Source organism: Manis javanica, chromosome 4 (assembly GCF_040802235.1).
Source record: "Manis javanica isolate MJ-LG chromosome 4, MJ_LKY, whole genome shotgun sequence".
In the NCBI taxonomy this organism is placed as follows: domain Eukaryota; kingdom Metazoa; phylum Chordata; class Mammalia; order Pholidota; family Manidae; genus Manis; species Manis javanica.
In genome coordinates, this window is record NC_133159.1 from 164,244,109 (window position 1) to 164,266,194 (window position 22,086).

The window sequence follows — 22,086 nt, forward strand, 5'->3', positions numbered from 1 at the left end:
TACTTCATTAATATTAACCAGTTTTCTAATCATCCTTCTTGATAATTCATGTTATTCTTATTATATATTGACTGATTGGAGCTGTTATTATTTCATCTAACTCTTGCTCTCCAAAGAGATTGGTTTATAATTTTGTGTGTGTGTACTAACTTTTCTTAGGCATATAAAAAGGGAGGGGTATGGTGGCAAAATGTCCACATAGTTGGAGTGGGGAATTCGCAGAAGAAAGTATAGGAGAAAATCATATGGAGAGGTAAATGTATGGGGAGAGAAAAAGCAATAATCATAGCCTCAACACCTGGCTCCTTTTTCAGGATCTATAAAGTAACAGCAGTATTCACAATAGCCAAAAGGTGGAAACAACACAGAGGTCCAGCAACAAATAAATGGATAAACAAATGAGGGTATGAGCATACAGTGGGATATTATTCAGCCATAAAAAGGAATTTAGTACTGATACATCCTATACAATATGGATGAATCTTGGAAGCATGCTAGGTGAAAGAAGCCAGATACAACAGGTCACATATTATATGAAACATTCAAAATACATAAGCCATAGACAGAAAATATTTTGATGGTTACCAGAAGGAGAGATGGGGGAGCAACTGCTTAAAACACACAGGGTTTTCTTCTGAAATATTATACATGTTTTGTAACTAGATACGGGCAGTCTTGCAAAACATCATGAATATACTAAATACTACTGAATTGTTTACTTTAAATGATTAATCATACATTATGTGAATTTTGTCTCTAACAATCCAGTTTGTACATTTTTTTCATTATAGTCAGTGTTTTTGTGTCCTACCAAGAAATATTTGCTGACCCCAAGGTCATGACAATATTCTGTGTTTTATTCTGCTGTATGACTCTGGATTTTAGGTTTAGGTCAAGTGACTTTTCAAATTAATTTCTATATATAGCATGATTAAGTATTTATTTACTTTGAATACAGAGAACCAGTTGTTACAGCAGAATTTGTTAAAAACTTTCCTTTCTGGGAACCCTCCTACACTGCTGGTGGGAATGTAAATTAGTTCAATCATTGTGGAAAGCAGTATGGAGGTTCCTCAAAATGCTCAAAACAGACCTACCATTTGACCCAGGAATTCCACTCCTAGGAATTTACCCTAAGAACACAGCAATCAAGTTTGAGAAAGACAGATGCACCCCTATGTTTATCGCAGCACTAGTTACAATAGCCAAAAATTGGAAGCAACCTAAATGTCCATCGGTAGATGAATGGATAAAGAAGATGTGGTACATATACACAATGGAATAGTACTCAGCCATAAGAAGAGGGAAAATCCTACCGTGTGCAGCAACATGGATGGAGCTGGAGAGTATTATGCTCAGTGAAATAAGCCAAGTGGAGAAAGAGAAATACCAAATGATTTCATTCATCTGAGGAGTATAAGAACAAAGGAAAAACTGAAGGAACAAAGCAGCAGCAGAATTACAGAATCCAAAAATGGACTAACAGGTACCAAAGGGAAAGGAACTGGGGAGGATGGGTGGGCAGGGAGGGATAAGGGGGGGGAGAGAAGAAAGGGGGTATTAAGATTAGCATGCATGGGGGGAGGGAGAAAGGGGAGGGAGGGCTGTACAACAGAGAGAGGACAAGTAGTGATTCTACAACATTTTGCTATGCTGATGGACATTTACCAACTTTTTATGCCCCTTCAAAATATTGGCTATTCTAGGTCCTTTACATTCCCATTTAAATTTTAGAACCATCTAGCTTGTCTGCTTTTTCAGATGAAATTTTATTAGAAGCTGTTGACTGGGATCTCCTACATGAATTACCTACTTAGTTGATAGTAGACTGGTCTAAGATGGTTTTGAAAGAAAAAGGTTTTGCTTTGTTTCATTCTTTCCTCTCCATTGTTGTAGGTTACAAGGCAAATGCCAGAACATGAGCAGGAAACTCAGCTCAGAGAACAAATGTCTGGATACTAGAGGGTGCCACATACAAATATGAAATGTCAAAGGAGCCTGGTTCAAACCCAAATCCCCAAAACACATTACAAAGGGTCAAGTGAAAATGAAATGAACTCATCAACCTTCCTGAAATATATTCCAAAAAGATCATAAACATGACCATGGAGGTACAGAAAAACATTCAAGAACTCAGGAAATAAATCAGCACAGAGATCCATTCATTACAGAGTACAAAGGGGGTATTTAAAAGTGGATTAGATATGGTGGGGGAGAGGATAAATGAAAAAGAAAGTGGAGAAGAGGAAACAAAGAAGCTGAGGCACAGAAAAAAGGATCTTTAGGAATGAAAGAATATTGAGAGAACTGTGTGACCAATCCAAATGGAACAATATTCATATTAGAGGGGTACCAGAAGAAGAGAGAGAAAAAGGATGGAGGAGGAAAAAAGGCAGAGAGAAAAAAATAACAACCTTAAGATTGTGTTTGTAATAGCATACTAACTGAGTTTAGACTCTTAGATAGTAAGGAAGTTACCCTTGAACCTTTGGTAACCATGAATCTAAAGCCTGCAATGGCAATAAGTACATACTTATCGATAATCACCCTAAATGTAAATGGTTTGAATATACTAATCCAAGGACATCGAGTCACTGAATGGATAACAAAACAAGACCTGTCTATATGCTGCCTACAAGAGACTCACTTCAAGCCCAAAGACATACACAGACTGAAAGTAAAGGGGTGGAAAACGATATTTCATGCATCTAATAGGGAGAAAAAAGCAGGAATTGCAGTACTTGTATCAGACAAAGTAGACTTCAAAACAAAGAGTCACAAGAAACAAAGAAAGACATTACATAATGATAAAGGGATCAGTCCAACAAGAGGATATAACCATTATAAATATCTACGTACCCAACACAGGAGCACCTACATATGTGAAACAAATACTAACAGAATTAAAAGAGGAAATAGAATGCAATGCATTCATTTTAGGAGACTTCAACACACCACTCACTCCAAAGTACAGATCAACCAGACAGAAAATAAGTAAGGAGACAGAGGTACTGAACAACACATTAGAACAGATGGACCTAATAGACATCTATGGAACTCTACACCCAAAAGCCACAGGATACACATTCTTCTCAGGTGCACAGGGAACGTTTTCAAGAATAGACCATATACTAGGCCACAAAAAAGAGCCTCAGTAAATTCAAAAATATTGAAATTGAACCAGCTTCTCAGACCACCATAGTATGAAACTAGAAATAAATTACTCAAAGAAAATGAAAAAGCCTACAAACCCATGGAGGCTTAACAACATGCTCCTAAATAATCAATGGATCAAAGACCAAATAAAAACAGATCAAGCAATATATGGAGACAAATGACAACACTAACTCAACACTGCAAAATCTGTGGGATGCAGTGAAGGCCGTGCTAAGAGGGAAGTATATTGCGATACGGGCCTGCCTCAGGAAAGAAGAAAAATCCAATATGAACAGTCTAAACTCACAATTAACAAAACTAGAGAAAGTAGAACAAATGATGCCCAAAGTCAGTAGAAGGAGGGACATAATAAAGATTAGAGCAGGCCTAAATAATTTGATGAATGGAATCATGACATTATGTAATGTCTCTCTACTCCTTGTAATTTTCCTAGCTCTGAAGCTCTGAATATTTCATGTAGTATTAATACAGCCTTCAGCTGTCTTTTGTTTGATATTTTACATTTCCCTTAATGGAGGTCAGATTCTCTTAGCTTTCCTTCATCTAAGTCTTTCTCTCTCTCTGCTTTTTGCATTCATTCTACAAGACTTTTGCTTAGATAAAGGATTCTCTTCTGGGTTGGCAGTTCTTTCCTTTCCTCACCTTAATCATTTGACATTCTGTGGCCTCCACTGTATTTTATGAGAAATCTGTGATCATTCAAATTTTAGTTTATCTTTGCTTTTTAGCATTATGACATGTCTAGGCCTTATCAGGCCTAACTGTTTGTTACTGATTTTAATTTTAGGCCTTATCAGGCCTAAACTCTTTTGAATTTGCTCTGTTTGGGGCTTGCTGAGCATCTTGAATCTCTAAATTTATGTTTTTGTCAAATCTGGGCTCTTTCCTGCTTTGAGTAAGAATTATTTTCTCTAAAAAAATAAAATTCTCTCTCTTTTCCTTTATATAACACCTATAATGTGAAGTTTAGACAGTTTGATACTGTCCCACAAGTTTCTAAGGATGTATTCATTTTTTCCAGTGTTTTTTCCTGTCTTTCTTCAGTGTAGATAATTTCTGCTGCTCTGTTATCTTCAAGTTTACAGACCCTTCTATCATCTCTGTTCAGCAGTTGAGCCCATGCAATTTCTTTTGTAATTTCTGGTAATTATATTTTTCAGTTCTAAATTTCTCGATGTGGATCTTCTTTTATAGTTCTTATTTTTCTGCTAAGAACTTCAGTCTTTCCAATTATTTTGAGAGTGTTAACCATTACTGCATTTACTATGGTTATAATAGCTGCTTTAAAGTCTTATGTGACAATTCCAACATTAGGCTTCTCAAAATAGGCATCTGTCCTTTCTTTCCCTTGATAATTTGTCACATTCTCCAGTGGTGTGTGTGTGTGTTGTTTGTTTTAGCATGTGCAGTAGATTTTGGATTTTATTCTGGTCATTTTGAATATGATATTGTCATTTCTGAGTCATGTTTGCATCTTCTGGAGGTTGATTTGTTTGTTTTAGCAGACAGCAACCAGTGTAGATGACACGTTCTGTCTCACTTTCTGTGGGTGGCGGTTCTAATACCAGTTCTACTTTCAAAACTTTCCCTGTGCTCTTTACATTTGGCCTGTGCTATGTCTCTCAGTGATAGTCTAGGACTTAGGCAATAGTATATATCGTACATTAGTTCTCTTTCTCATAGCCTTTGCTATACTTTCTGAGTCTATTTTATACAAACACAAGTTACTTGTATTACTTTATACCCAGGATAGGCATGTCTTTTCCAGTTGTTTCCTCTCCATGATTTCCCCCATTCTCTTCAGATTCCAGTGGCCTTTTCCCAGTTACTTTGGTCAGAAAGACACAGACGCCCTTAGACTTCTGCATTGTACAGTTCCCCGTAACTGGGGCTGTCCTTGCATACAGTGCAGAAAGGAGAGAAAAGGAAAAAAAACATAATGGCAATTCTCCTCATACTGTTTGGGCAACAGAGGCCCTGTTTCTAGCTTTTCTGGCCGGAGAGAAAGGTTTTTCTCACAGGGTTTTTCTGTTCCTCTGGCACTGCAAGTCTAGGGCGAAGAGGAAAAAGAGTAGGAAAAAACCCCAGCATATTTCCTCACCATCTCCAGGTCACAGGGTCCCCTTGGGGATAGAAGAAGGGGACTCCTTTTAAGGGTTTTCTTGTCATCAGCACTATCAAAATAGTTACTCAGGCAACTCTTAGGTCAAATCCAGGAGATAGAGGAAAACGGAATCAGAAAACTCATGACTACACCCATTATGCTTCAGGTTTTGACTTCTCCCAATTATCTCTATTACCTGTTTATGGAATGTTGAAATCCTTTGGCCATTTATATATTGGCAGATTAGGTACTTTCTGAGTGATTTGAATGATATGTATATATTTAAGGAACATTAACCCTTAATCTGGATGTTTCTGTTCTTGTGTTTGATTCAAATTTTTTGACATAGTAATTTTTTAAAATGTGTTAGTCTTTTGTGGATTAAAAAATTTGCTAATAGCCATTTGGGTAGTCTTCCTAATTAGAGTATGTGTTGTGGTTTTTAAAATATTCTGTTTTATTTTTCTCAAATTTAGAACAAAATTTCTTAAAATTATGAGCGATTGCTACAAAAATTTAGGTAATACAGATGTCTAGGCTAACAGGCAATGCTCTTCACAGCCCTACTTACTTTAAGAGAGAAATATTAGCATTTCATACAGATCCTTCCATACGTTGTTCAGAAGTTTGCACTATATATATATATATATACACATATATAATTGAGGTATGACTTACATGCAGTAAATGCATGTACAGTTGGTTTTGAAAAGTGTACATTCGTATAATTCACTATCCCAATAATATGTAGAACATTCTATCATCCTGTGAAGTTCCTGTGGTTCCTTTTGTTCTCACATCCCCTTTTCTGCCCCCTACTAGTCCCAGACAACCGTAGATCTATTACTTTAGACAAATTTTGCCTGTTAGAGAATTCAGGGAAATTGTATAGTGTGTGCTATTTTGTTTCTGGATTTGGCTGAACATAATGCTTTCCATAGTCACCTGTGTTGCTGCCACGTATCAGTACTCTACTCCTTGTTATTATGATGCATAGTATTTCACTGTGTGAATATACCATAATTCTATAATACATTAATTTATTGATAGATATTTGTATTATTTGCAGTTTTTGGCCATTATGAATAAAGCTGCTGTGTGCTAGTTCCTGTGTGCCAGTGTTATAATTTCTTTTGAGTAAATGATAACTAGTTAAGGACTTACTCTATCCTAGTAAATGTTTATTTAACTTGATAAGCATCTGTTAAAGAGTTTCCCAAATAGTTGCACCATTTTACACTCCCATCAGCAATGTAATGAGTTTCAGTTCCCCACCTGGCACATTTATCATTTTTTTTTCTATTTTATTTTTATTATTTTTTGGTATCATTAATATACACTTACAATGAACAACATTGCAGTTGCTATACTGCCTTCCCCGTGGCCCCCACCCACCACATTATGTGTGGTAATCATAATGCTTCTTTTTCCCCTTATCCCTCCCTTCCCACCCATCCTCCCCAGTCCCTTTCCCTTTGGTAACTGTTAGTCCATTCTTGGTAACTTGTGATCTGAAGACTACCATTAGGCCAAATGGTTTCTCTTCCCTTGTATGAGTGAGATTTTGTAAATCTGAATATAAATGAGGGAAAAATTAGTCCATGTGACTATAAAGAGGGCTACCAGAATCCAGTAGAAATTATAAATGCACAATAAAGGAAGAGTTCACAGCTTCAATTTCTTTTTCTAGACAGTGTTCAATAAAATTAGGTTTTCACAAAGAAGCATTTCCAATGCAGACCTATTGTAATGATTTCATAAAAGTTCAGACAACATAACCAGAGACACAGCAAAATACACTTCAGTCAGAGTCCTTGTGCACTAGAGGCAAGTCTGCTACATGTACAGCACACTCTTCATCCTTTTAAGGAATCTGAGCATGGGAAACTTCCAGTTCTTACCAACTTAGAGGGCCTTTTCAAAGGCAATGCTACAAACTGGTGGGAGCCCTATCACGTTAGATGAGGAAAAACAGAATAGCGAATTTGTTTTTCTTTAATAATGATCTGTATTTTGGTAAGCAGCTCCAAGATGGCAGCCCAAGATGTGACTTTTCCCCTTAGAGGAAGAAGTTTATCTAAAAAACAGAAACCTCCTTATATCACTAATAGCGATTCATACTTATATACTTAAACATATTATTTCCTGAATTGAATACACACTAGACACTTTACATTGGGAGAATGGGACAAAAATATGCAGGACCATATAAAATTCGTCGGAAAGGGCTGCTGTGTTGGGCCAAATCTGTGCTTATATAGTAGTGGCTCAGAAGGGGCAGAAGGTGCGGGAAGAACTATTAGCAAGCAGGAAGAGGCAGCTGGAGAGAGAAAGCCCCCTGCCAACCCCATATCCCTCCCCCAGTGGCCATGGCCTGTAGACTTTAGTTTAGGAGAACCTTAGATGCCATAACCGCAACTCCTTTCTTGGCTATTTTGGTCCTTAGCAAAATTAATAGTTATTAGTATTAATGGAGTACAGAAAGTACAAGGATCAACGGCATCACTAAGAAAAATGTAGAGATAGCGCACATGAAGATTATGTGATTGGCTATCATCTTTGCAGAGGAATCACCACCAGTGTTTTTCAATCTCCATGGTTCGTTTCTCTCCGCATCACTTATTTTTTACTGTATCACGACACAGACCCATGGAAACACTAACTGGCTCCATCCCCAGTACTTTTTACTGCATTGCATCTTATGGATCCACATTTTACCCAGTTTTCTTCCCACCCACACAAGTGCTAAGAGGGTATTAAAAAAGAAAAGATAGCATCTAATGACCATCTTTTCATAAATATCAACCCAGAGTACTCACTCTTAAGAAACACATGCATTCTTGCCTTAACTGAGGACTGAAATAACCAAGTAACAGAACCTTAAGTGCCCTGATGGAAATGTACAGTATGAGATACATCCACCTATCTATACACACATATGGGCACTCATGTGTATATACAATATATACATACAAATGATAATAGCTATACCAAAAATGTGCATACTTAACAGCTTTTTAAAAAGCCAGTAGATCATGGTATAATACAATTCATCTCCACTAGTGAATGGCACAAATGGAGAAATGCAAAAGAGGTGTTTCAAGTACAATAAAGTCATATTTCACAGGTGAAAATGAAGAGTATTATTCCAGTGTCCAACACAATGTACTCTATGAAAGTTTAAAATGCCAGATACTTAGTACTTAAAGCAGAAAGTTACTAAAGTCTGCCTTATGGTCTGAAAAAGACACTCATAACAGAGGTTTTGGTTTTTGAAAAGGGGGTGAGGAAACAGGCGGGAGTGGGAAGGAGTGTCAAGGACAGTTTCTTAGTTTGCTGAGTGGTGTTTATCTGATGTCTAGGCAGCTGAACATCATGATGGTTATGCTAAAAAGTTCAATTTACTGGTAAATCCTTGGCTTAGAGTACTAAGCGTATTATACCTGTGGGTGTGGCTTTAAATGCAGGACTAGTCATCTCCAGGTATAGAGATCACTGAAAAGAATGGCAGTTCTGAATAAAAATAATATAAATACATTTTCCAGCTAACCTTATATATCAGTGAAAATACCTGTAGATACTGTAATTTGGGGATACAGCTGATTTTAATAAACAGAAAAAAATATGTATGAAAGGAAGGGAACCCAATTAAGAATTATCTCAAGGTATGAGGTTTTACATTTTCAAAATGTTAACTTAAAAGAAGGGAGAGACAGTGAACACAGGAAACTTTTTACTGCCAAGTTCTGGATACCAGATATAGCATTTACAAATTTCTGATATGCTGGACAAATTTCCCATATTTATTATTTTCTTAAACACATACATATTAAGTGAACACCAGCACTGGGGAGGAGGTAGTATTAGTTTAATCGAAGGTTGACATTTGTACACTGATTGAGAAAGTGCCTGCTTCTTTCTTTAGGATCTTTCAAAATCCTTCAGATTTTCCTGCTTTTACTCTTTGATGATTCCTACCATGATTGAGATTCCTCAGAAGTTAATCTTACAAACACACACAAACCAATCTGAATGATTAATCTGAATTAATTTGAATCTTTTTGCAAACTATATATATTTTATTCATTTTATTTTTTTTTCAAACCATATATATTTTAATTCAAATTAACTTAATGGAATAATTCAGGTATAGTGATGTAAAACTGGCTCGGGTCCTGTGGCAAAAACGAAGCCCTACTGGACAGACATTTGGAGTCAGTGTTCAATCACGATTTTACAAGTACATGTAGTCTGCATGAACTCAGTAATTCAGTTTGACTAATTTAAGTCCATTTCGATTTTAGAGTTTTATATGCAAAACTGATCTGCTTCAGTAAAGGAGCCAGATCTAGTAAGAATTTTTTAAAAGGTATCAAATTCCATTATATTTTTGGACATTTTATAAATTCTAAAGGTTGGTCCTATCACTTTCCTCTAAACATGTAGATATCTCAATTTGTCTGAGATACTGTACAATATTTGAATGCAGAAGAGCTATTGAAATAATTAAGTCCCTTTCAGTAGAATCAAGTACATGTTATGTCCACCTAAAAACTGGTGATCTCAACCGTGGCCAGGAGGACGACGGACCAGAGCGCTACATGAAACACTGCCTATGACTGTGTGTGAATTCTACTGCGATCTTGGTTTTAAAAATATTTACACTGAAATATTAATTTTTCTCCCAGTTCCCATTAAATGAATGCTAGAAAGTCCTAAAGGGGTGGATTCAGGCAGACTGGGCTGACGTACCTGGAGAAGACTTAAATTGGTTGAGAAAACCAAGATTTCAATGGTGATTGGTCTGGTCTAGGCGGAGAGCATCACTGAGAGGCCGTGGAGAATGCTACCTTGGAGCCCTCTGTGAAAAGCAGGAGTCTGTCAGCAGCAGGGCTCCTGGTTCTTCAAGACAACTGGGGAGAGGGCAGGACAGCAACCTAAAGGAACTTGGAGCGCTCACGGGGAAGGACATTTTTTCCCTTCAAGTCATATTCATGGCTCCCCACCCACCTGCAGCTCAGTCTCCACACTGGCGGTGGGACCCCAAGTCACATCTGACTGTCAGCATCAGGTGGATCCTTCATTACAAAACAAAACAAAATAAAACAAAACACACCCCTCTCTGGAAAAAAGAAGTTAGCTTTCGTCAAGAGATTTCCTGACCACCATAACTCACTGTAGTGTTTTTTTTTTTATTTGCCAAACTTGCTGGTTCCTTTTCAGTAGTACGTTAGCACCGAGGCTTTAGACTTCTGCAAGTGGTATTTTCTGTCGTGTGATGTTAACATGATGCCAAGCAATCACTAAGTCTCAAGAAACTAGAAGTTTGTAAAGTATTGCAGCAACAAAAACAGCAATCAACAACAGAAAAAAAAAAAAAAAAAAAAAAGGAAGAGGACCTGCACATGCAGCAAAACCTACAGTGGTGCTGAGGGTTAGTCAGCCCTGGTAAAGTCACAGGCTCAGTGACTCCTGGCTCACTCGGCAACTAAGCACTTAAATAACGGGCTATTCTACTTGTAAACAGGAAACCCCATAAACCAAAAGGGGGTAATCGAATTATGTCTAAGTAGTGTGATGAGAATTCCAAGAGATGGTGGTCTGTAAATACGGCATCATTCAAATACCTCTGGCCTTTGATTTGTATTGGTTACATGTCTTTGTTTTTGTATAAACAAAGTAAAAGTACTGTTTGGGGTCTTGGAAGTTAACAGAGCTTAGCTCAGCTAGGATGACGTATCACAGCATAAGCAACAAAATATCAGGATATACATAGGCTTCATCTCCTCACTCTGCTACTGAACATACCCCTCATATGAGCTTTCAGGGGCCCCTCTCACCCTTTTTGTCTTCCCCTTTGGAGGCTTACAAGTTTGACAATGTAATTTCCACAAAACTTGGGATCTCCTGAAGCACCTCCATCTCACCATACCACAAAGAAGGCACAATTGAATAGACCAAAAAAAAAAAAAAAAAATCCCTGACAAGCTTGCAGCATTCAGAAAAAGAATTAGGTTGTCTTCTACTCTCTGAAAGAGTCAATGCAACCCTTTAGTGTTCATGGATTTCCACTTTTTTCCTACTCCAAATGAGGCCAATTTAATAAATAAAAGTCAGACAAAATACATTTATTTAATAACCAAAATACATTGGTGAGGGGATACAGGTGTGTTTCCATAATAACTTGTTTTAGCATATGCTGGCTGCTGTGAGCGGCTCATAAGAACCTGGGGTATACAGAGAAAGGCTTTAGATCTTTGCACAAATTTCTTAGGATAGACTTGTCCAAAAGTGATGAGTCAAGCCACGTTGCTGAATTGTTTTTGCAGTTTTCAGAAAATACCCCCTATCTAACCAGTTTCTTTTTACCACGTGCACTGTATGTGTGTGTGTGTGCATATTTAATAAACACACATACACACCAATTCCCCTTTACATAAAATTTCCCCAAAAGTTAAAAACAAAACAAAGCACAAAACCTGACAGCTAAATACTATGACATCCCAATTAGTAAACACAAAACAGAACGCTTTACAAAAATGAATAAAATATACCATCTGTACTCAGCTTCCACATGGTAGCACCCAAGCGAGGAGGCTGCTTGTGATGATGTCTACAGGGAGTTTCCTTTGCTGGACTGTTCCAGCAGAATGGCCATTCTCAATTATTTTGATTTGGTTGTTGATCCATTGATTATTTAGGAGCATGTTGTTAAGCCTCCATGGGTTTGTGACCTTTTTTGCTTTCTTTGTGCAATTTATTCCTAGTTTTATGCCTTTGTGGTCTGAGAAGTTGGTTGGTAGAATTTCAATCTTTTTGAATTTACTGAGGCTCTTTTTGTGGCCTAGTATGTGGTCTATTTTGGAGAGTGCTCCATGTGCACTTGAGAAGAATGTGTATCCTGTTGCTTTTGGGTGTAGAGTTCCATAGATGTCTATTAGGTCCATCTGTTCTAGTGTGTTGTTCAGTGCCTCTGTGTCCTTACTTGTTTTCTGTCTGGTGGATCTGTCCTTTCGAGTGGTGTGTTGAAGTCTCCTAAAATGAATGCACTGCATTCTATTTCCTCCTTTAATTCTGTTAGTATTTGTTTCACATATGTTGGTGCTCCTGTGTTGGGTGCATAGATGTTTATAATGGTGATATTCTCTTGTTGGACTGAGCCCTTTATCATTATATAATGTCCTTCTTTATCTCTTGTGACTTTCTTTGTTTTGAAGTCTATTTTGTCTGATACTAGTACTGAAACACCTTCTTGTTTGCATGAAATATCTTTCTCCATCCCTTGACTTTTAGTCTGTGCATGTCTTTGGGTTTGAGGTGAGTCTCTTGTAAGCAGCATACAGATGGGTCTTGCTTTTTTATCCATTCTATTACTCTGTGTCTTTTGATTGGTGCATTCAGTCCATTTACACTTACAGTGATTATTGAAAGATATCTACTTATTGCCATTGCAGGATTTAGGTTTTGGTTACCAAAGGTTCAAGGTTAGCTTCTTTACTATCTTACTGTCTAACTTCACTCACTTATTAAGCTATCATAAACACAGTCTGATGATTCTTCATTTCTCTCCCTTCTTATTCCTCCTCCTCCATTCTTTGTATGTTAGGTGTTTTTCTGTGTGTGTGTGTGTGTGTGTGTGTGTGTGTGTGTGTGTGTGTATGTGTGTGTGCTCTTTTGTGTTTCCTTTGACTGCTTTTGTGGGTAGTTGATTTTGTTTTTTGCCTTTAGTTAGTAATTGATTGGTCCGCTTTCTTTGCTGTGATTTTATTTTCTCTGGTGACATCTGTTTAGCCTTTCCCTCAATTTTTGCTTTTCTGGGAATTGCTTAATCCCTCCTTCATATTTAAATGATAATCGTGCTGGGTATAGTATCCTTCATTCAAGGCCCTTCTCTTTCATTGCATTAAATATATCATGCCATTCTCTTCTGGCCTGTAAGGTTTCTGTTGAGAAGTCTGATGATAACCTGAAGGGTTTTCCTTTGTAGGTGACTTTTTTTCTCTCTCTGGCTGCCTTTAGTACTCTGCCCTTGTCCTTCATCTCTGCCATTTTAATTATTATGTGTCTTGGTCTTGTCCTCCTTGGGTCCCTTGTGTTGGGAGTTCTGTGTGCTTCCATGGTGTGAGAGGCTATTTCCTCCCCCAGTTTGGGGAAGTTTTCAGCAATTATTTCTTCAAAGACACTTTTTATCCCTTTTTCTCTCTCTTCTTCTGGTACCCCTATAATGTGGATATTGTTCCATTCTGATTGGTCACATAGTTCTCTCAATATTCTTTCACTCCTGGAGATCCTTTTATCTCTCTCCCTGCGTCAGCTTCTCTGCGTTCCTGTTCATTGATTTCTATTCCATTAATGGCCTCTTGCATCTCGTCCATTCCGCTTTTAAATCCTTCCGGAGATTGTTTTATTTCTGTGTTCTCCCTCCTTAGCTCTTGCATATTTCTCTGCAAGTCCATCAGCATGGTTATGACCTTTATTTTGAATTCTTTTTCAGGAAGATTGGTTAAATCTATCTCCTCAGATTCCCTCTCAGGGGAGGATGTCTGGGTTAGTCTGGTCTGTATCAAATTCTTCTGCCTTTTCATGGTGATAGAGGTAGTCGTAGGCACTTGGCATGTGTGTCAGCTGGGAGATCAAAGTCCCTTTCCACTTGCTCCTGACCTTTCTTTCCTGGGAGAACGGTGACCCCTAGTGGCTTTTACTGGGCAGCTGCGTGCAGATGGGGTCTCTGATTCTTGCCCCGCTACTGTGGAGTAAGCTCCATGCGGTTGCTGTGGGCGTGGCCACTTTTAGGCTGCTGCTCTGCTCTGGTGGGGCCGCGCCAGAGGGGGAGTGGGCGGGAGGCTGTTTATCACTGTGGGGGGCCGCCAAGCTATGTTGTCGCCCATGGGGTTGGGGCACCTGGAGTTCCTGGGGATTCCCAGCTGCTGGGCTATATGCCGGGATGCCTCCATCCAGCTGTGAGGCCCCTGTCCCTTTAAGACCTTCAAAAAGCACATGCTTTTCTTTTGTCCCAGGTGCGCTGGCCGTGGGGACCCGCTCGCAGGTTTTACTGTTCAGTTTCCCTAGTATCCAGCACACCACGCACTGTGTGTCCATGCTCTGGTGCGGATGGCTAGGGCTGGGTATTTAGCATTCCTGGGCTCCCTCTGGTCCTGCTAGGCCATGGCTTGTATCTTATCCCCTTCGTGAGGCACTGGGTTCTCGCAGATGTAGATGTAGCCTGGCTATTGTACTGTATCTTCTGGTCTCTGTTTTAGGAATGGTCGTATTTCTTGTATTTTCAAAAATATATATGTTTTTGGGAGGAGACTTCTGCTGTCCTACTCACACCGCCATCTTGGCTCCTCCTCACCATTCTCAATTATTAGGTCACGTGTAAGACATGTGTGACCCATTGGATATTTGTCAAGTGACACTGGTGCTTCTGTTCATGCCCTGTTCCGTCCATCCCCCGGCAGCTGTCTGCCTCAGAACCCGAAGGCTATTGCGAACTCACATACTGCTACCTCGGGGTACCCCATGCATTGGCTCAGAAGGGTGACCTGCATCGCTGGGGACCCACCTTGTATTGGATGGCCCCAGGCTTGTGGTAGGCCACCTATGGGATGCGCCCTGTGAGGAGGTCCAGGGGGGGTTTGGCTGAATGCCTCAGGGGCAAGGTTAGAGAGGTCGTTTCCAAAACCTAGTCCCTCGCTTTCAGATTTGAAAGCTTTCATCTCTTTTGCTCGACGCTCTAGCAGGCTTCGTATTCTTTCACTGCACTCATTCTGAAATGTCAATATCTCTTCTTCCATCTGTTGTGGGTTGGTGGGGGGAAGCAAAAAGAAAGCTCATTTATTTTAAAAAATATATAAACTACAGAAGCAATAATTATTCTGGTTTAAAGTGAATCATAAAAATGTCCACTCTGGCTATTTTAAAGGATGTATATTTAAAAATCAAAGAGATGTACTGTAGGAATCATATATAACTTATATTGCTAAAATGTGTAAAATTAAGTTCTTAAAAGCAAAGGTAATAATCTCTATTGAAATAATAAATCAAGGCAATTATCATGAATGGCTACCAAAACCATTAGGTAAAAAGATTGAAGAAGAAAATGTGTAAGGAGAATGTAGCCTTATTAGATACACCATAAGGTCACTCTAATGTAATAAATATGGTATTGGTGTAGGAACCAGTAATTAGTAAAACAGAAACAGAATGAAGTTTGTAAGTTTTTAATGCAGGACAAAAGCACTAATTAATTTAATGGGAAAAACAACACAGGCACAAGTGGCTAACCACCTGGAAGAAAATAAAAATGGAATCTCATCTGATACCATATTCCAGAAAGATCAGAGCATTAAGTGAAAAACAAACAGAAACCATAAAGTTTCCATTAGAAAGTTAGGAGACTCTATGTACTTAGAAATCAGTGGTTGGGTAGCCGTCAGAATCAGTTTTGGACAACTCAAAGGTTTACAAATATATATAGCTGACTAGAAATAGTTTTAGTGTGAAAAAATACACAATAGTCAATGACAATGGGAAGAAGTTGATGGAGAAATTGTTGATGAATGAGAATATCTGAGCCCACTCATCAAATATGACTTCAAAGTGGGACAACTAGACATTATATAGCTTTTGATGTGATGCAAAAGGAAGTGTAACACAGTAACCCTTATGAACATTCCTCGCAAAAATTTTTAAAAGGAAAAAAATTAATGTAAATATAATCATGCCCCTAGATCTAATGACCAGTTTACAGGAAATGCAAAGTAAAGAGGAATGCATTAAATGACACCATGAGGTTGGAATCAGCCAAATTCAAATGCGAGAATTCCTACAAAGCAAATGACCCAGTCCACAGTAATAAAAAAAAGGGCACAGGAGACTAAAAGGCTTAAAAGACAATGAAATGCAACGTCTACACCATGTTTGGGCCCCAATCTAAATAAACCAAGAAGACCTTTTTTTAGATAGAAAGGGAAGTTTAAGTATGGACTGAGTATTAGGTAATCTTAAACATTTATTATAATTTTGTTAGTTAACACAATGGAATTATGACTATGTTGAAGTAAAAGAGTCCTTATTTCCTTATCTGTGTTTGCAGTGAAATGATTCTATGCTGGCATTTGCTTTAAAATATTTCAGATACTCTGCCCCCTATCCTGCTCCCCTAAAAGGCTGCATGTGGAGTTGGGAAACAGACGAAATATAAGCAAGATACTGATAGCTGTTGAAGTTGCGTAATGAGTATTTGGGGACTTCATTGTACTAGTTCTTAATAATTTCACTAATACTTTTTGTTTGAAAATTTCCATGATACAAAGTTTTTAAAAAATAGGAAATAAAGAGTATTTGTAAAGAAGTATTAAATTAGGTTTTAAGATATTTGAGGACTTAAGCCAATAGTCATTGTTCTCTACACAGAAATCTAGCTCAACAAATGTGCTTAATTTTTATGTATCTTTTTTTTATACTAAGTTATCATTGATATACAATCTTATGAAGGTTTCACATGAGCAACATTTTGGTTACAACATTTACCCATATTATCAAGTCCCCTCTTATGTATCTTTTTTAAAGTGCCCTTTTAAAAACACACAATTTAGCATGGAAACACCTGGAGGACCTGGAGGACAATTCTTGTTTCATTTGGACGCTGAAAGCAATCTTCAAACAGAATTATTACACATCTAGAAACAACTAACATTCTCTCTGCTTCCACCTCTATTTTCAGATGACTGTTTCTTATCTGTACAACCAGTAGGCACAAAGTACAGAAAATACAGATGTTACAATGTTTTCAAATCATACCATGGGTATATCACTGCCTTGGTAGTTGCCAACTGACTGACCCCAAAGTACTTTATAGTCATGCACTTCACTTGAAATATAAACATGAGCCCTAAAAATCAAGCAGCAACTCAAAGCACTGTAGATTTATTCCACTGTTTCTTTTATTATTTTTAATACTAAATCTTATGCATGTCTATTATCAAATACAAACCACCACAACCAATCTACCATATTAAAAGAGCCATTATAAGTATTAGTTCAACTCACTTTAAGTGTGATTTGTCTTTATTTTATTCAACACCTCATAAGCATTTTTCCACATTAATACTATTTTTATAGCCATTATTTAAATGGTTGAGTAAGATTTTATTAAGTGGCTTGGTCATAAGCACTTAATTATTTTACATGGTTAGGTGTTTAAAACCATTATAACTATGCTATAATTAACATATTTATGCATATTGTTTTTCCTGTATTCAGGATTTCTTTTCTCTAAATTCTCTAAATTCTTTGCTTAACATTTTCTAAGATCATTGATATACTTCCAAATTGCTTTCCAAAATGCATTAACAATGTATGAGAGTGCCACTGCACTTCTGGCAATGGTATTAGCCCTATGCCAACATTTTACCTGGTTTCGTAGAACATAAAGGCCTTAGTTCATATATTGAAATGACTACACCTAAGATACTAATTAGCACTCTTTAACTCGGAGCCACTAGGTGGAGCTAAAAATACAAATAAAACAATACCAATAATTCTCTCATGACACTGTTACTGAAATACTATAGGTTTCTCTTTTAGTGATAATTTTGAAGCATAAGAGATGGAACTTTAGATTCAATTTTAAATATGCAAGTTGAAATCAGGCAGATTTATGAATTCTGTACATGGGACAACTACATTTTTCTAAAAATTTGTATGTGTTTCTGTCTTCCCACCTTGAATGAGAAACACAATTGAGATAATTTTTAGAGGCAAGTACCTCTTAAAGGAGCCAGTAATGAAGACAGCTGTGCCAGAGAAATAGCAACACCTTCTTTTGGTGGAGTTTTTAAGAACATTTATTTTTAATAGAAATGAGGTATTCTATTTTTATCACAAGAACTGTAGAAAGTAGAGGAAAATCTATGCGCCAATTAATGGTCCAGAAGCAATGACAATTTTTAACAGACAAAACCATTAGGCATGTGTTAACTTACAATGGACCTAAGACATGCCAGCTGCTGGGAACTTATGGCTCAGGAATTCTGGAACAGAGCATTCAATCCTGGATACAAGTGGTATTCTACTACTTCTCAAAACAAATGCCTTTCCTCTCTTTCTTTCTCAAAAGCTTATACCCTTTGTTCTTTCTTCAACACACACACACACATATAGCCTCAGTACCTTAAAGGACACAAGTGAATTTAGGGATTCTACTTCTAATATATATGACAAAGAATAAGTAAAATAAATAAAGCTACATCTAGAAATATTTTCAGCCTGACACTTCATCTGTGTAAAACTGGTCTTACCTTCTCTTTTCTAGTAATGCATCAATCTGTACAGTTTCAGACCAGGAATGAATGAAGTATATTCCTGATCCCTTTTCCTTGTCTCTCTCAAGCAATTACTAAAGTTTTTTCCTTCACTATCCAAGTTTCTCTCCAATTTCTTTAGGTACAACTAGGTACACAAAAGAAGGGAGGAAAACGGAGCCAGAGCTATCCTTTTACAATTCAACTGTCTTCACATAACTCCACATCATTCCTCTAGTAATTCCTACTTAAGTATATATATTCCTTTAATACATCACACTCATTAATTTTAAGGTTCATTACTGAATCAGTAATTTTAAAGAAAAAGAAAACACTACCAAAACTAGAATTAAGGAAATATGGTATTGTGAAAACAATCTAATGCCACCTCTGTCATCACAAAAATATATTTATGAAATGATTTTGATGAAAGCAAATCCTGGCACAATTACTTTTTTCTATTACGCATACCTGTTGTTTCAAGAGTGCCTTGCGGAGGGAGACCCTCCGTTTCAGCTCCCGAAGCTCTTGAGCGTGTTGTGCCTCAGCCTGCATTTTGATCTTGCTCTGAAGTTCAGTCAACAGCTCCAGTTCCTGCTGCAGCTGCGTTTTCAAAGCCTGGCACTCTGCCTCCTGCGCTTCATCCAAATGCGGCTGAAAGAGAAAGAAAACATACATCCTCCTGTGAGCTACCTTCTCATGACCTATGGAAAGGAGGACGTGTAAGTTAAGGCAGACTACTCTTCTATAGGGCACAACTGTTCTCTTTTACATCTTGGGGTAAACATCTCTGGAAAAGGAAAACACAGCAACCAATGACGGCATTATAAGAATAAAGCTATCATAAGCTATTTGGATGATGCCTAAATAATCATTATTTTTTAAAGGAAAACGGAATCTGACTGACATAAGACTGGGAATGTCTTCTCTCCAATGGAAATAACTACAGAACAGGGACAAGCATGCCACAGCTTATGGGCCAAAGCTGAACAGCTACCTGATTTTTTGTTTTTGTTTTTCAATAGTCCACTAATTAGGAATGGTTTTTTACATTCTGAATTGGTCACATTTTAAACGGCTATGTAAATACCCACATAATAACCTCAGTTTTTCCTCCTAAAATATTTACTATCTGGCCCATTAAGAAAAAGTCTGTAAACTGACATAGCAACTATTTTGTGCCTGCACTCAAATGTGACCATCTGGATTCCTGGTAAAGTGCTACTTTTTGAACCCTGCTTAACAAAGCTGCTTCTCCAATCTTGATGCACTGTTGGTATACCTACTAAACCTCTGCAAGGCACCAGCAGAGAGCCTATGTGGAACCTCATGACCAAGTGTATCAAAGAGAATTACATATGCATCCTGCATATTTCCAAGCAATGCTGAGAACAAGAAGAATATGGACCACCTTCACTATTTCCCAAGGTACAGCAGCATTTTCATCTCCAACTTAATATTTCAATTGTTGGGATTTTATTCGGGTGGTGGAAGGAAAGGGGCACTAAATTTGTTTTGCCTAAGTAAAATAAACTTACAGCTCGAGTGGAGAGCATTTCATTAATGTGGTCATACTGCTCAGTTAAGATGGCTAAGTTTTGGATCTGCTTCTCCTTAGGCTTTACTCTTTAGCACCACAAGCAAAAACCTGGAAGTCAGCTAACTAATCTTTCAAAGGTCAAAGAAAAGTTATGAGGCAAGAGAAGGGACAACCCTTCTTGTGGAAATGATAACAGACATGAACTACATAAACATTTTTGAGATAAAATAATTTGAGTTCAGAAACAGAATAACTCTGGCTTTAAATCACAGGTTAATTATTCTATGAACTCAAGTTTCAACAAAATGTAGTAAGATGAGATATATTTGATAAGGTATAGCCATCAAGCCTACAAGTAACAACACTCATTTGCTACACAAAGGCAGAACCTATAGTTGAAATTATTTACCTCAATATATATACTGCCAGATATTGAATGGTTGACTAAGTGTGCAAATGCATGTATGACCAAACACTCTTGTCAAGGAACTAGTTCCCACTCTTTGCTCCCATACTACAAAATCAAATATATATCTTTGTCAGCATTTTACACCAATTGAGGTACTAAGTCATAGTCATGTACCTTTATTCTGTGAAGGGTCAAGAAATGTCTAGCTAGAAAGACAAACTCTTGGTTTAGTTACGCTTAGCACTGCCCTTAAATACTGCCCTTGGTTAATAAAATTCCTCCAAGTTAGCCAGAAATGGAACAGTGAAATTTAGAATTCTCTTCTGACTTTGTGTAACCACCTCCATTCTTTAAAAAACTTTTAAGTATTCAAATATATTGCCAAGAAAACTATAGACACTCCATATCACTAGCTAATGACAAAAAGGAATGCCCTGGAAAATTTTTTCAAGAAGATTAATACTTATACCAAGAATAAACTATATTCCTCAATGTTTCCCCCAAGTGAAAGCAGGATTAACATGTTCCAGTTGTTTCTTAATCACTTAATACTGACAAAACGTCACCTAATGGCAGATGAAGAAATGGCAGATAAACAATAGGTGTTTACCCAAGTCATTCCTCAGAAATGGTGCCCCAATGTCTACAAATACTGTCAGCTCACCTAAGTGTGCAAACTGAAGTCCTCCTATCCCCCTTAAAGTCTTGGAGAAAGTTGGAATAGTTGCAACTATTGAAGTTGAACTACTACATAGTAAATACAAATTTATCTTAAAAAGTTGCAACTATTACTTATGTAAATGAAATGACATGATGTTAAAATAGTCTGTTTTCTCCAAGAAGGGACTAGGGTTACCAAAAAGGAAGGGATTGGGGAGTATGGGTGGGGAGGGAGGGAGAAGGGGATTAAGGGGCACTATTATTAGCACTCACAATGTAGTGGGGTCATGGGGCACGCAGCACAGCGCGGAGAAGACAGTACTAACTCTATAGTGTCTTACTACGCTGATGGACAGTGACTGCAGTGGGTTGGGGGGGACTTCATAGTATGAGTGAATGTTGAAACCACAACGTTGCTCATGTGAAACCTTCTTAAGATTGTTTATCAATGATACCTTAATTTTAAAAAAAGAGTCTATTTTGTTCAAATTGGGCAAGTAGATACATATATACAACTAAGAGGAACATGGTGATTTTCTTTCCCACTGAAGTAACAGAACAATTTCTTTTACGGAAAATCTTGAGCTTATGTATCATGAGAAGGACGTTTTCTATCTGAAGTCTGCCTATGACTGTGAGACATTATTTTTCCCCTTGATTTTTTAACAGTATCTGAAAATCAGACTAGTGTCTCCAAGCTTTCAAACGGAGAAGGGGGCCACAACAGGGAACCAAAAGGAAGGGTTAAACAGCAAACAACTAACCTATTCCAAGCCCCAGAGAAATGAAGTCCTATCAGATTCATGGTCTGACCAAAGAAAACTAAACAAGCTTTCAGTTCGGTTTACTTCTGGGTGCTGCTCACTTTAAAACTGTAATTCATTTTATA

General features: G+C 37.6%; 1 protein-coding gene across 1 annotated transcript in view; it reads right to left on the bottom strand.

Moving 5' to 3' along the window:
* The window catches only part of LOC140849251 (serine/threonine-protein kinase TAO1-like), a 212,864-nt gene that overhangs the window by 21,993 nt on the left and 168,785 nt on the right, over positions 1-22,086 (bottom strand). Inside the window, 2 exon segments of the mRNA XM_073236240.1 lie at positions 14,847-15,078; positions 19,060-19,242. Coding sequence (XP_073092341.1) covers positions 14,847-15,078; positions 19,060-19,242 — 415 coding nt within the window.